The sequence below is a fragment of the Dama dama genome, chromosome 10 (assembly GCF_033118175.1).
Source record: "Dama dama isolate Ldn47 chromosome 10, ASM3311817v1, whole genome shotgun sequence".
In the NCBI taxonomy this organism is placed as follows: domain Eukaryota; kingdom Metazoa; phylum Chordata; class Mammalia; order Artiodactyla; family Cervidae; genus Dama; species Dama dama.
In genome coordinates, this window is record NC_083690.1 from 18,251,239 (window position 1) to 18,267,354 (window position 16,116).

Here is a 16,116-nt window from a genome sequence, read left to right on the forward strand (position 1 = left end):
TTCTAAGCTCCTTATAGTTTTAGGAAAAATTTTAGAGACTCAAAAGTTACCGGGGGAACAGTTTCTCTGCAATTTCAACTTTCTACTCCTATCTAATTCTTTGTTGTCTTAGAACATAAAGTGTAAGTTTGGACAGAGGAAGAGAAATTTTCATGTGCTTTTAAGGAAATTGGTCAGTCTGAAAATAAGGATGCAATGACTCAGGTAGTTTTGATGAATGGTTGTAAATTGACAGTTGTCAAATATTCAATCTGTTAAACCTGTTAGCTTACTAGGTCTTTGTAACAAAGTACCACAGACTGGGGGGCTTAATCAACGACATTTTTTTTTCCCTCAAATTCAGGATGCTAGAAATCCAAGTTCAAGATATTTCAGCAGATTTGGTTTCTCCTGAGGCTTCTCTCGCCGGCTTACTGACAGCCACCTTCCCACTCTCTCCTCATATGATCTACCCTCCATGCATATCTGAGTCCTAACATCCCCTTCTTATAAGGACACCAGCCGTGTTGGATTGGGCCCACTTAAATGATCTCACTTTAATTTAATTACCTCTGTACAGATCCTATGTTAAAACCCAGTCAATTTCTCAGGTACTAGGGGTTGTGTATATGTGTATGTGTTAGTCTCTTGGTCATGTCTGACTCTTTGCAACCCCATGGACTTTAGCCCTCCAGGCTCCTCTGTCCATGGGATTCTCCAGGCAAGAATACTGGAGTGGGTAGCCATTCCCTTCTCCAGGGGATCTACACAACCCAAAGATCAAACCCCGGTCTCTTGCATTGTAGTCATAGGACTTCAAAATATTAATTTTTAAGGAGTACAGTTCAGCCCATAACAACCTCACTGCCAGCATGATAATCCAAAATAAAACAAGATTTTGTTTTGTCCTATCGAACTAGGAAATGTTTCTGTTTCTTAAGCTGTTATTACTTGATGGTGGCAAACTTTACAAAGGTAGTGTCATTTTGCTCAGAATTTTTTCACATGTCAGGCTTAGTGCTAAGTGCTTCCTGGACCCAGTTTCAACGAATCCTAGACATCTCCGTGATAATTACAGCTGCCTTTATTGAGTGCTTACTGTGCTAAGGGCTACATTGACTCTTGCTGTGGGCTGAATAATGCCCCCTCTTCAAAGATGTCCATGACCTAATCCCCAGAAACTGTGACTATGGTAGTTTATCTGGCAAAAGGAATTTTCCAGAAGTGATTAAGTTAAATATCTTAAAATCGGCCGATGCAATCACAAGGGTCCTTTAAAGAGGGAAGCAGGAGAGTCAAAGTCAGGGAAAGAGCAGAAGATATTACTCTTCCAGCTTTGAAGATGAAGGAGCCACAAGCCAGGAAATGCAGGCAGTATCTAGAAGCTGGAAAAGGCAGGGAAATAGATTTTCCTCCAAAGTCTCCAGAAGGAATATGATTCTGCCAATACCTTGATTGTTGACCCGTTTTCTGATTTCTGACCTCTAGTAAGAATACATGTTGTTTTAAGCCAGTAAGTTTAGGGCAATTTGTTATAGCAGCAAGAGGAAACTAACACAACTCTCATAGTGAACTAGTATTATCCCCATTATACAGATGTGGAAACTGAGGGTTAGGACCCTTAAAATGACAAAATCCCCCTAGCTGGCAATCAAAGATTACAAAGTCAGATCCCAAAGCCAGTGCTCCTGACTATTATGTTTGCTGTTGCCCTGTTCCAGAACTTCAGGCTAACGCTTCCATGTTGCCTTTCACCACTAACGATGGAACTGTTCCTTGTTATAATCCCTGCACCCCCAATGTCTGTCCTAGTAACGCTTGGGTATTTTGGTTTCTGCCTTTCCTAGTATGGCCAGGTATTTCCGGAACAACTTCATTAACCCCCACATTTACTCCAGAGGGATCGCCAAGCTCATTTTTTGCTGGGACTTCACCGTCACTCATGAAAGCGCAGTAAAGCTGAGACAGAAGAATCTGAGCACTGAAGTCAGGGTAAGGAGAGCTAGCTTTACACCCCTTCCCATGGCCTCCTCTTTCCTCCTTCAATGTGCCTGTAACTTTTCTTAAAGGAATAATGTTTCATTTTTTACTCTCCATAATATTGGCAAAAAAAGACCAAAAACCTAAAACTATTTTAAATGCCCAGTTCTGGTGATGGTGTTGGGAAATGAACATTTTCACACAACGTGGTGACTTTGTTTTTGACATAAGCTTGCTGAAGGGCAGTTTAACAATTTATTACAAGGTGTTAAATACTTATCGACCTCACAGTTCTAGGTTTAAAATTTTATCCAGTGGTTTTTGACTCAGGGCAGATTTGCCCCAGAGATACAAGGCACAGTGTCTGGAGGCTTTTTTGATTGTTGCTGCAGAGGAGTGTGTATTACCAGCATCTAGTGGGTAGAGGCCAAGATGCTGCTCAACATCCCGTGGTGCACAGGACAAGCCTTCAAAACAGGTTTATCAACTCTGAATGTCAATAGAGCTAAGGTTGACAAACCATGATCTATAGAAAATTATTTAAGAGAAAAAAAGAGCAAGCAGAATTTATAAACTAAGGGGCTTTGACAAGAGGGTTGCCGAGGGTTCCTCAGCCTTATTTATTCTTCAAGAAGGCCCTATGGCTTCAGTGTATTCTCTCAAGATCATGGTCCCAATCTCTTTCCCTCTGAGATGGAAAAGGTATTCAATGAAGCGATGGGGGGTTCTTGCCCATTAGAGATTTTCCTACAGGTCTCCTAATCCAAGTTCATGGTGCTTTTTCCCACTCTCACGCCCGTGGGTTTGTATCTCTGTGAGAGCCCCAAACCCCAGGGGTGGTGATCTTTGCTGGCAGTGTAGGGGTTCTGCAAGTAAACTTGACTTCCTTGTGTTTATAGGAGAACCTGTCAGAAATCCGTCAGGAGAACGTCAAGTTAACATTCAATCAGCAGTTTGTCCGCTTCTCTGCCCACGTGGCAGCCTGGGTTGTGTCTTCTGGAGTGGCCATCACCTGCTGTGTAGCCGTCTATTACCTGGCTGAGAACAATTTACAGGTAACCAGAGAGGCAGGAGATCCAGGGTCCAGAGCGCAGAGAAGCAGATGAAGGGACGGGATGCAGGAGGGGGCAGGTGGGGTCCTGGTCACCACCCTAAACAATGTTGTGGCCAGCAGCATTGCCACTAGGAGGAAGTTTGTTTAAAAGTGCAAAATCCTGGGTCCCTCTCTTGGTCCATGGACCCAGAATCTGCATCATAAGAACATCCCCAGGGGATGTGTGTGCACATCTCAGGGTGGAGGCTCTGGGCTAGTGGAGAGATGGGAACTTTGGCCACAGACCTGGGATCAGATTCTGGTGTCCTCCTTTGTTATTATATCCCTAATGCCTCTCTGACACCAAGTAGACACTTAATAAATATTATGGACCAATGGAATCTGGCTAGTGATTTACTCTTCCCACGGGCTTCGCTGGTGGCTTAGATGGTAAAGAATCTGCTGGCAACCCAGGAGACTGAGGTTTGATCCGTGGGTCTGGAAGATCCCCTGGAGAAGGGAATGGCAACCCACTCCAGTATTCTTGCCTGGAGATTCCCATGGATAGAGGAGCCTGGCAGGCTACAGTCCATGGGGTCGCAAAGAGTTGGACATGACTGAGTGACTAACACCTTCACTTTAGTCTTCCCAAGCCCCTAATTCCTTACCTATAAATTGCAATACCTGCTTTGTTAGGTGTGTGGTCTGGACTAGAGAAAAGTTATGTGAAGAGTCTACTTAGTACCTGGTACTGTGGGTGATAATGGAATGTTAACTTTTTTTTAATGATATGAGCTCTGAGACTAATTAGCTGGGTGGACAAAGTACTGTTTCTCTGTGCATTTCAGCTTCTCTTCTGGAAATGGGGCTAAGTGTAGCTGATTTTGCAGACCCCTAGAATTGTGGTACAGGTTGGTCTGATTGTGTCTCTTTGTTTATTGTCTTCCCAGTACTCTAAATATAAAACCTACCCTCCATGGCATGATTGATAGATCTTTTGTGATGTGGCCCCTGCCACATCAATACCCCATGACCAGCTATAGACCACACCAGCAACACTAAATGATGTGGCCCTAGTTCCCTGAACACGCCATGTTTTCCCTTATCTCTAGATGGGAAACACGCAGTTCATTCTACACTGCCGCCCCTCCCCTTCATCTGGCAAACTCCTTCTTTTCTCCCGCTAGACCTCAGCATGAGTGACACGTCCTCCAGGACATCTTTTCTCACCATCACCTCCCTTACTAGATTGAGTTAGGTGTGCCTGACTCTTCAGTCTTTCCCGTGCACTTGTCACATGCAGCCTTGAAAATGCTTGCTGACGCATTTGTTTCTTCAAAAGAATAACCAGGCACCTGGCCCAGCTCCTGGTACATAGTAGGTGTTCAACCCAATGGAGGAGGAGCCAGCAAGAAATGGGTGTGAAATGATACAAACCTAAGGGTTCATATTAAGGTTTGCCCTGAAAGAGATGAACCTGAGTCCCAGTCCTCCAGGGCCTGGCTCTGTCTGCCTGGGTTGGAAGGTGTGGCAGGGCAGCTATAAGTATAAAGAGGACTTCCAAGTTTCTCCTTGACTCCGAAGGTTTTCTTCACACTCACCTGAAGTGATGGAGATAGTGAAGGAGGAGGAGAAGAGTCATTCCCATTGTTTGAACATCTGTGCCAGGCGGGATCAATCCTCTGCCCAGCTCGAGGAGGCACATTCATTGGCAGCTACAATTTCACATGAATGGTGCCCCCAGCCATGTCATCTAGCAGCTCTGCAGCTGGGCCTTTCCTTATTTGAAAGTGAAAGTGGCTCAGTGTTGTCCGACTCTTTGCAACCCCACGGACTGTGCAGTCCATGGAATTCTCTAGGCCAGAATATTGGACTGGGTAGCCTTTCCCTTCTCCAAGGGATCTTCCCAACCCAGGGACTGAACCCAGTTCTCCCACATTGCAGGTGGATTCTTTACCCGCTGAGCCACCAGAGAAGCCAAGAATACTGGAGTGGGTAGCCTATCCCTTCTCCAGCAGATCTTCCCAATCCAGGAATCGAACTGGGGTCTCCTGCACTGCAGGCGGATTCTTTACCAACTGAGCTACCAGGGAAGCCCCTTATGTGGTCTCACTTAATTCTTACAGTGTCTCCGTGGGTTATATCATAATCTCCCCATCAGGCAGACTAGGAAAGAGGCTCAGAGAAGCTATGCTTGTGGTTCCAAAGCTTCAGCTTATAAGCACAGGGAGGGATGCAGCATTTGACCCTAAGTTACTCTGGCTCCAAAAATACTGCGAAAGTGCAAGTGGTGTTTTCAAAGCTATCCAGAGGTAAGTAGAGGCATTGTCAAGCTTCAGGGTGGGAAATAGGGGAACTTTCAGGCATCAGATAAATCCACTAGAATCTCTTACCCCAAGAGTGCCTGGCAGAGGGGCGGCATAGGCTTCACTCCAGCCAAATGCCAGGGTGGTGTCCACACGAAGGCAGGGGCACCCCTCTGATCCGCATAGAAAAGAGCAGAATGGGCTAGCAGAGGCTCCCCTTGCCCCTGATTCAGCACCCGAGGACAGGTCAAGCTTGGTGAAATGAACAAGTGCCCGCAGCAGAGCGGAGGAGAAATTCCCTTGTGTCGTAGCTTTGATAACTCGAGCTTTTCTTCCAGCAGCCTGGAGCACATTCTCATGTTTCCACACCTCTTGGTGAGGAAAATAAACTCACAGAATGGCTGTTGGGCCATAGGTCCCTGAGTCTGATAGACCTGGGTTCAAATCTGCCAATCCCTAGCTGGAGAACCCTGGGCAAGCATCTTTGCCTTTCTCAGCCTCAGATTGTCTATCAGTTAAGTCTATTAACACCCACCTATTGGGCTATAGTGGGAATTAAAGCATCATGTGAGTAATTCTCGGCCGAGGGCAAGTGCTTGGTAAGTGGTACTTTAATAGCTAACCTCAGAGGAGCTACTTCTAGGGTTTTCCCACCTCGGGGGATCTTCTGAGTCAGGCAGAGAGGGGCCCAATGTACAGTCAGTAACTTGATTCTCTCCCTCCATCCCCTGCAGTTCCTGGCGAACCACAGTAACCCTGGGGCGGTGCTTTTACTGCCGTTCGTTGTGTCCTGCATCAACCTGGTCATGCCTCGCTTCTACTCCATGTTCAGGCTGGTGGAGCGCTACGAGATGCCGAGACACGAAGTCTATACCCTCCTGATCCGGTAGGTGTGGCTGTCACTCCTTACTCCAGCCTCCATTTTCACGGAGGGAAGTGGGATGGAAACTAGAAAGGGTTACACTTAAGTATCAAAGTTCTGTTTTCCAGAAAGAATTTCAAGAATAGATTATGTTTTTATAGTATGAGTTACTAGTCATAAAATCCAAAGAGCCCCAAAGAAATACAATAATTGGGTACACCTGCCCTTTGTTTAAAGTAATGGCTTATCTTTCCCAGATAAGCTTTCCCAGTAATGGCTTATCTTGCTGCCAGCTTGAGGAGCATGGTTCTGTTATGAGATGTATGGGCGAGTAGGTTGTGCACTGCACAAATGTTCTTGGCTAAGACATCATGTGGGAACTGATCATCCAGAGTTCCCATGAGTCCGACTATGAGGCTAAGTACCCACTGAATCAACCAGGAGGAACAGGTTCATTTCTGTCATTTAACCATCTAAATGGTTGGTTGGAGGGGGAAGTTGAAGTTGAGGGGATGCTTTTGGCCATTAATTGGCTGGGAAAGGATCCCTTTTTGTGATCCCCAGAAAGGCATTGTATGTGCTAGAGGTGACCCCACAGTCTTGAAAAAGTATAAAGCTACCCAAATTGTTTTCTTTATTGCTTCTTCTTGGCTAGTACCCTGACCATTTCCTGGTTATGGTGGTGTTTATAGTGATGAGGCTGAACTACCAGATTGACTTTTTTGTACTGATCAATTTCAGAGTCCTTACTTTACCATTGCCTCTGAGATCTGGCTCCTGGTCAGTTCTTCAGTTTTATTTTCTAACTCTTTCCCCTTCCTCAGTGACCCCAGCCTCACTCACCTTCTCACTGTTCACAAACTGTATGCCCAGCTCAGCACCTTTCCACTGGCCATTCCTCCTTCCTGGAATAGCACATCTATACTTATGTTTATGCTTATAGTTTCTTCATACAAATCTTAAACATTTCTATTACCCTTAAATTTGTAACAAGCATATTTTAAAACACACACACACACACACACACACACATACTTGTTATTTTAGATCAGGAGTTAGCAAACAACAGCCTGCAGGCCCAGCCTGCCTCCCATTTTCATAAATAAAGTCTCATTGGAATGCAACCTTGTCCACTGGTGACATATCGTCTATGACTCCTTTCCTGCTACAACTGCAGAATTGGGACACAAACTGTATGGTTTGCGAGGCCAAAAATATTTACTGTCTGGCCCTTCACAGAAACTGTTGACTGACTTCAGGTTAATATTTAGAGTTATCTATATATGTATTAGATGGATAGGTCCAGAGTTCATTTTTATTTGAAGAGCTATGAAACGTAAGGAATAGAAGATGATGTGTGCGTGCTAAGTCACCATATTCATGTCTGACTCTTTGCAACCCTATGGATTTTAGCCCATCAGGCTTCTCTGTCCATGGGATTCTCCAGGCAAGAATACTGGAGTGGGTTGCCATGCCTTTCCTTAAGGGCATGTAGGAAATGGCACTCCACTCCAGTATATTCTTGTCTGGAAATTTCCATGGATGGAGGAGCCTGATGGGATACAGCTCTTAGGGTTGCAGAGTCGGACATGACAGAGCCACTGAGCACATATAGATACAAGTATTATTTTCCTGAAGAAAAAAATTTTAGAAAGTCTTCCTTTCGGTGATTGGGAAAATCTCCATTTTATGGATGTGGGAAGAAATTTCAAGATGAATTATATTTTTACATTGATTTGTACATAGATTGTGAACCAACATCGAGTCTAGATAATGCATTCATAAGAGTCAAGGCATTTCTGTTTGACCATGACACTGCTGTAGAATCATAACCTGTTAACCAGTGTATTACTTTCTACCTATGAAACTATTTTGAAAGGAAAATTCTTTTCTAGTTATCCAGCCTTGTAATTAAATAATTTTGAATAGCCAAAAAAAAAAAAAAAAAAGAAAGTCTTCCTTTCTACCCACACTACATCTCTGGGTGCCTCCTCTCAATGGTTAGAAACAATTGGGATATTTTTTATTGTGGTTTAAAAAAAATTTAAACCATTTTCAGTGTACAGTTCAGCAGCACACTGGCTTCTCTGCTCACCAGGGTCTGTTAAAATGTATCCTACTTACAAATGTCCTCCTTTTGTGAGAGAAGACGTTATTTTAGAGTAGATCTTGGGATGGTCAACTTTTTAAGTACTTCCAGGTTCCCACATATTTTTAATTTTGCCTTCCTATTTGAATGTGGATTTGCATGGGCCAAGGACTCCATATGCTAACCATCTCTTCTGAGGTCTACAGGTATGGCTTTGAGGGTTTCTGACATCTGGCATCACCAATCACCCCGTTGTTCTTTCCAGACCCTTTGGATGCGCTGTCTCTAATTTCCAGGCATCTTCAGAACTACCACCCCCTCTGAGGCAGTCTTCTCCCAAATTTGTTTTAAATTGGGTTTTCTCTAGTCTTCTTCACTGACCCCTTTTCATATTTTAATCTTTGTGTCCTTTATTTCTGCTTTCTATTTTCCATAAATTCCTCTATATTTCTGGTCTGTTCATGATGACTTTTTTGTTTCCCACTGCTTTATGGATCTTTTAGCTTTGGACTCTTTTTTTTATCATTTCAATAGAATTTGAATGTAGAGGTGATAGGTTCAGTATGATGGATAATAGGCTCCAGTGCTCAGCGTGTCATTTTGATCTAATCACTTTTTTAAATTTGCATTTTTCTGATCCCAAGAGAAATTCATTATCTTTTAATGTATATTAGCCCTATGTATTACTTCACAAAATATTCAAAATCTTCTCTATATGCAGAGAAAATAAGAAAGCTCAGAAATAGGTTTAACCTGGAGTTACACTGCAGTTAATGTACTTAAGTTCTGACACCAGTTCTGACCTGTGGGGTTTTTCCACACCACCAAGCCATTCTCCAATACACGCAGATGGGTGTCCTACAGTTTAATTCAACTCTGACACTATGTACCTGAAGGTAGTGTCAGAATCCCAGAGGGTAAGGCTCAGCCCCACAGGACTGCCCCCACCCCCTCTTCTGGTACCAGTCACAAATCCACATTGTCCCCTGGGCTTCTGACCAACCAACTACAGATCGGAGGTTCCAGTGACCCCCTTCTCAGGTTTGAGAATTTGCTAGAACAGCTCACATGACTCAGGGAAACACTTTACTTATGAGATTACTGCTTTATTATAAAAAGCTATAACCCAAGAACAGCCAGGTAGAAGAGATGTGTAGGGCAAAGTCTGTGGAATGTGGAGCTTCCTTGCCCTTTCTGAGATTTTCAGTCTCCCAAATACCATCCTGTCAATAAGCCAGAAGCTCACTGAACCCCCCTCCTTTTGAGTTTTTGTGGAGGCTTCATCACATATGCGTGGCTGATTAAATGGCCACTGGTTCTGTCCTGTGATTAGTAGCTCAGTCGTGTCTGACTCTTTGCAACCCTACAGACTGTAGCCCGCCAGGCTTCTCTGTCTATGGGGATTCTCCAGACAAGAATACTGGAGTGGGTTGCCCTGCCCTCCTCCAGGGGATCTTCCCAACTCAGAGATCAAACCCATGTTTCCTGCATTGCAGGCAGATTCTTTACCCACTGAGCCATCAGAGAAGCCCAATAAATTCAATCTCCAGCCCCTCTCTCCTCCCTGGAGTCTGCAATAGGCACGCTGAGTTCAGATCCTCTAAATCACAGGATTGGTTGTCACGGCAACCAGACCCTTATAGACCTAGGGGCTTCCCAACAGTCACATTAACATAACAAAAGACACCTTGATAGCTCTCCTCACTTAGGAAATTCCAAAGGTTTTAGGAGCTCAGTGCCAGAAAAGGACAAGAAGACCAAATGCATATTTCTTATCATAAATGATAATATCACTGTACAGTAAGGCATTAATCCAGTAGATATTGAGAGTCTACTAGAGGCTAGGCATGGGTAAGAGATTTGGGATCTAGTGTTGAAAAAGGCAAATCCTGTCCCTTCCTTCACTGTGTTGTTTTGTCTAATGGTTCTCAACCTTTAACCTGCACCAGAATTGCCTGGAGGGATTGCTGGGCCCTATACCAGAGTGTCTGATTCAGAAGATCTGGGAGAGGGCCAGAAAATTTGCCTTTCTAACAGGATTCCAGATGATAGTGCTGGTCTGTGGACTATACTTTGACAACGACTGGTGTAGTGGTACATGGTTCTTGGCACATCAATGCTGAAGACCTCTTAAAAACTAGCGGTTATTGATTTAGGCAAAGCGACTAGGTTTAAGAACTCAGGCTGTTAAATCAGGTGGTCCTTGTTTTCAACCTGTATCATGCCCCTAAGCAATCCGTGTGATCTTGTACAAGTTATTTCATCTCTCTGTGCTTCAGTTTCCTCATCAGTAAGACAGGCATAAAATACTATCTACCTGATGATAGAGCTGGAATGATTAAGAGGGATGATTCGATAAAGTGTGTAGCCTGTTTACTGTCCCTGGTGGCACCTGACGAATAGTATGTATGTGTACTACTATTACAGTGAGAAGTGAAATCAGATAGTTTGAATATGCCCAAAAGAGAGTGTATCGGTCAGAATAAACAAGGTTAAACTGTGGTAACAAACATCTGTGCAACCCCCATCCCCACTCCACACTCACAGTGGTTTAGACCACAAGTATTTATTTCTTATTCGTGTTGCACGCCCTTGTGGATTGGCAGGGAAATTCTGCTTGTGTCAGTTACTCAGGGATTCAGGCTGATTGTCATTCTGGAGGGAAGATGGTAAGTCTCACCGGCATTTAAATACTCTAGTCTAGAAGTGACACAGGGTGACACGCGTTGTTTATGCTCACAGCTCATTTGCCAGGACTAGCCACATGCACCCCTCCCCAACCACAGGGGGCTTCCCTGGTGGCTCAGAGAGTAAAGAGTCTGCCTGCAACATGGGAGACCTGGGTTCAGTCCTTGGGTTGGGAAGATCCCCTGGAGGAGAAAATGGCAACCCACTCCAGTATTCTTGCCTGGAGAATCCCCATGGACAGAGGAGCCTGGCGGGCTGCAGTCCACGGGGTCGCAAAGAGTTGGTCACAACTGAGCAACTCAAAGCACGTAACCACAGGGGGCAGGAACTTCCATCCTACCATGTGCCCCAAATGAAATACTAGCAAACATCTCCCATGACGCCCATGCAAGTAATGATAGTTGTTTTCTCTTCATTTTTCAGAAATATCTTTCTGAAAATATCAATCATTGGAATTCTGTGTTACTATTGGCTCAAGATTGTGGCCCTGAATAGTGAAGAGGTAAGATTTCTGTGCTGTTTGGCTTTCAGCCTGGCTTTGACCATCAGGGAGGAAGTGAGTTTCTCCACGGTTTCTGCCTATGATGTTACAGTAGATACCATGTTATTTTTCCCAACCATCTGTCGGGTCTACTTACCCCTCGATTCATCTATCCATCCATCTATCCATTCACCCTTCCATCCTTCATCCATCCTTGGGCTTCCTACAGAAGTAACAAACTCCAAAAACCATTTCAACCTTCCTGTTTGTGCCAATCTGCTACACCTCTAGGCCACTTTCTTAATCAAGAAGATACAAATCATTTTAAAATTATTGAAAGACCCCAAACCATAGAAACAGGAAGCTCAAAGAACACTTAACAAGAGAACACCCAAAGAAAGAAGTAAATTAAATTAAAAATTAAAAAAACTCCCACTTGGCACACCAGATAGCATCACAGAAAACGAACAACAAAGAGCAAGCCTTAAAAAAACTAGAATATTTTTTTAAAACTATAGAGGATAAAGAATATGAAAATGCAGGGGGTTACCTTTCATAGTACTCAAAATTATTTTTTGAGGGTCTAGGACAATTCTTAAGTGTTGAAATAAAAAATACACCAATCAAGATTTCCATATCTGGTTAAATTATCCCTCAAAAGTGAAACAGAAATAAAGACTTTCTCAGAAAAACAAATACTGCGCGAAATCATTTCCAGCAGACCTTCCAAATAAGAAAGGTTTAAAGAAGTCCTTTAGACAGAGAAAAAAAGATATAAATCAGAAGCTTCAATATAAATAAAGAAAAGAAACATGTCAGAGAAAGTATAAATAAAAGTAAAACTTAAAAAAAATTTAAAAGATATTGATTTTTCACAAGGTTAATAAGCAAAAGGAATGGAGGCATTATTAGCCATTGACAACTCCTGCTCTTCCTGGCTAAAAACACAGGATCCAGAGGGCATAGGACAAAGATGAAAAGTGTTAAAGAGGAGAGGTAGTGAGATGGGAAAGTCTGGGTAAATGAGGAGGGCAAGCCTTAATGGAGGAAGAAGGCGCACAGAAAGATAATAAACATTCAAAAATAAACTCAGCCTAGAAATGCATTTCTGATGGGAGTGGGTCTGATTTTCTGCTCACTCCAAGGCTTGATCAAACTAAGCTGCCAACTCCATTCTTATGAGACGGGGAGGGGGGGGTTTGGGGGGGTCGGGGGGGGGGTGGGCAGGAACAGATGGCAACAGCCTCCTCCCACATCCCAACTCTTGTTTGCCTTTGCTTTCCAGTGTTGGGAAACCCTCATTGGCCAAGAAATCTACCGACTCCTTCTGATGGATTTTGTGTTCTCTTTAGCTGATTCCTTCCTGGGGGAGTTTCTGAGAAGGTAAATATTTGTCTGTCTTGAGTAATTAGTACCTGCTGTTGTAACCAGAGCCATAGCATTGGCTGAGCAGGAAGTATGGGTCCCTTCTGTACTCTAAGTGTACATTGTCCTAAGTCTGCCTATTGTCCTTAGGAATATTGTTTTCTTCTGAATTAACTGAAATTTCACCTTGACAGTTCTGTTGTCAAAGTTCATTTAGTTCAACTGGCCCTTTATAAGCTCCTAAGAGAGAAAGTTCCATAAATGAAACACAGAAGTGAGTCATTTGAAATCGTATCTACCATAGATCATTTTAGCCTTCTAGTGTATGTATATCCTCCCAGATTTTCTGTGCACATCCTGTTTTGTGTGTGTGTGCATGTGTGCGTGCTAAGTTGCAAAACTGCTATGGAGTTTGTATAGTAAGAATTCCTTGTCATCTTTCCATGTTTGTACCTATAGATTTATCTCATTGTTTTCACTGAATTTAATTAATGTGTTAATTTTTAATTTAGACCCCAAGTGTGCAGGATTGGGGCAATATCATCATTGGCTCATGTATGGTCCTCATTTATTTATGCATTTATTTTGTAATAATATTATGAGCATCTCATTCCTAACAGACATTTACGTATTTTACAAGCTGCCATGGTAATAAGATGGCATGATGTAATGCTGATTCCTCCCTCAGTGGGTTGAATGCCAAATTTCCTCAGTCTCCCCTAACTCACGTTTAGTTCAGCCTCTGTCCAGAGTCTGGACATAAAGGTGAGAAAGTTTTTGTTGTTGTTATTTTGTTTGTTTGTCTTTTATAGCAGGTTTTTTTTTGGGCAATTCTTCTGTATGAAAAAAAATCAAAGTGGTCTCAACTGTCTTCAGAATAAATGGCGACCTAGGTTTCCTCCTTGTGGATTTAGAAACAGGGAAACACCATTAACTCAATAGCAGTAACTGAAAGTTGAGAATTTTTTAGTGTATTTGGGTTGAGAGGCGCGAGTTTAAATATGGATTTAAACTATATTAAAATAAAGGTTTAAAAGAAATAAAGATTTAAAAGCAAACAGTGGTATAAAGAAGATAGTAGGTGGGGTAATTTAAATAATCTCATTTAAATAATACCTGCCGGGAGCCATTATGGGCGTGAACAGGTCATGAAGAAAATACCGGGCAGGCAAGGCCGTCTAGGATAAGGGACCCTCCAGGTTGGCTTCAGCCTCTACCCCACCCTGTATCCTCCCCCCTTTTTCTGCTGTTGTTCTTGTTTGCCCTGTTGCAGATTCTTATGTTGCCTGCCGAGAGTTCTCCTCCTCCTCTTTCACTGAATGAGGACCAACTTAAAACCCTAATTAATAAATCTCCTGGACGCTGGTACCCTATGAAGGGGCCAGGGATGAAGGAAATGCTTCAATTCAAACCCTTTTGCTGGCATTCTGGCTTGTTTGATAAATGTGTGCTCTCATTGCAAAAAATGCTCATGATTGTTCCAAACATCCTAAGCACAGTACGCTAACAAAAGAAACTATTAAGCATAGGTCCCTCCGCGGGGTGAGAAAAGCCCCACAAATATTATAGCCACAAATGTGCCTAATAGAAAATAGTTTAGATAGAGGTTAGCTGGTGACTTCTTACAGGTAATTAACTTTTAGACTAAGAGCCTGTTTTGTGCCATATCTGCTGTTTTTGCAATCCTTTGCATTTCTGTTCTGTAAAAATGTAATCCTATCTAGTTCCCATGGAGATGACACCTAATAGAAAGAAAATAGATTAACCACAAAAAAGACAGGGTCGGCTACTGAAGTTGCTTAAAGTTGCACCAGGTTCAAGCCATAAAATGTCAACAGGCCTGAAGGCCAAAAGATATTATATATAGAGATTAACCATAAAAAAGGCCCAAATAGGCACAGAGCCCTTTGGGGGGTGAGGAAGCCCTATTAGAGAATACAAAAAATATTGTTTTGAAAGTGGTTATTGGATCAACGTTTGATTGATGTTAATGCGCTGAGGTTGTGCAGTGGAAACTATTGTTAATATAGTTGGAGATCTAGAAAAATAAGAGTTTAGCCCTAGTGTAAAAACAATAAGATAATTGTTAATTTTAACCAGGAGTGCTAAACAGGGGCTGCCTCACCAGAGCCGCAGAGTCTTTGTGTGCTAAATTTTTTAGATAAATTTAGCTGAGAATTTCTGCAAAAAGACTGACTTTTATGTTAACAGGATTGTATTTCTATCATGTTGCAACCTGCTGTATCATGAGACTGCCACTTTTCTGTTTTCTGCTAAGCCCAAAGCCAGAAGATAATGTACAAAGAATCTATGGAAAAGACTCTCATAAACAAAAATATACAGAGCACACCTGGTTTCGTGAAGGATAAGCTGATATAATGTTAAACTAAGTCTGTATGCTTATCTGCCCCTTAGAAATGTATCGACTTAGGGTATAAAGGCTACGGTGAAAAATAAAGCAACTGCCAGACTCTGCTGCATATCTTGGTCTGGCCTCTCTCTCTCTCTCTCTCTCTCTTTCTCTCTTTCTCTCTCTCTCCCTCGCAGATTTGGCCCTATCAAGGCTGGTCTTTCGTGTCTTCTCTCGCCGACGCCGTTCATCCTGAGGGTTCCCCTGGATCCTGCTGGGGCTGGACCCCGGCAAATACCTATTTTAGTAAACCTATTAATAATTAGTTATCTGTTTAAGTAGTGGGTGGGATAATTTAAATAATGTTCTCTAGAACCACTTTAGCAGTATCTCCACTTGAATCCTTTGTGTTAATTTGTGTTAATTCCATTTTCCCTTGATTCCCTCAATTATTTCTTCTAAAACATGCTCATACTTGGAACTTTTCAAAAACTTGCAAGGGTAGTCATAACTTTATTCCAAACTGGTGAAAGTTTGTCCTCCTTTGTTGATTGTGGGGAACTTTTTGAAGGAGGCAACTGATAGTTTGTGTATTAACTTTATCATATTTTCACAGAATCATTGGGATGCGGCTTATCACAAGTCTTGGCTTACCGGAGTTTGACATTGCCAGAAATGTGTTAGAACTCATCTATGCACAAACTCTGGTGTGGTAAGTTTTGAAATCTTTGGTTTGCTCAGTGGTTCTCACCTGACTGTGAACTTGGAGTTTTGGTGGCAATGCCCAGAATCTGTTGTTTTTCAAAGCTGCACAGGTGATACCAAATCTAGCCAGTCTGAGGACCTTGCATTCATGTCCCAGAATATTCTCTTCCTTTATGAGGATTTCAGCCAACAATTGACACGGAGCAGGGACCCCAACCTGAAGGGCAATCTGGATAAACTTGGACTGTGGGGCTGGCTCTTCTCCTCACTGAGGTCAC

General features: G+C 42.8%; 1 protein-coding gene across 2 annotated transcripts in view; it reads left to right on the forward strand.

The window, feature by feature from the left end:
- TMC5 (transmembrane channel like 5) overlaps positions 1-16,116 on the forward strand; it is a 73,400-nt gene that overhangs the window by 38,946 nt on the left and 18,338 nt on the right. The window contains exons 10-15 of one of the 2 annotated variants that reach the window (XM_061152933.1): positions 1,827-1,971; positions 2,859-3,014; positions 6,033-6,184; positions 11,361-11,439; positions 12,704-12,801; positions 15,750-15,845. In XM_061152933.1, coding sequence (XP_061008916.1) covers positions 1,827-1,971; positions 2,859-3,014; positions 6,033-6,184; positions 11,361-11,439; positions 12,704-12,801; positions 15,750-15,845 — 726 coding nt within the window. The remainder of the gene's footprint in view (positions 1-1,826; positions 1,972-2,858; positions 3,015-6,032; positions 6,185-11,360; positions 11,440-12,703; positions 12,802-15,749; positions 15,846-16,116) is intronic. The other variant, XM_061152934.1, reaches the window with a different exon arrangement.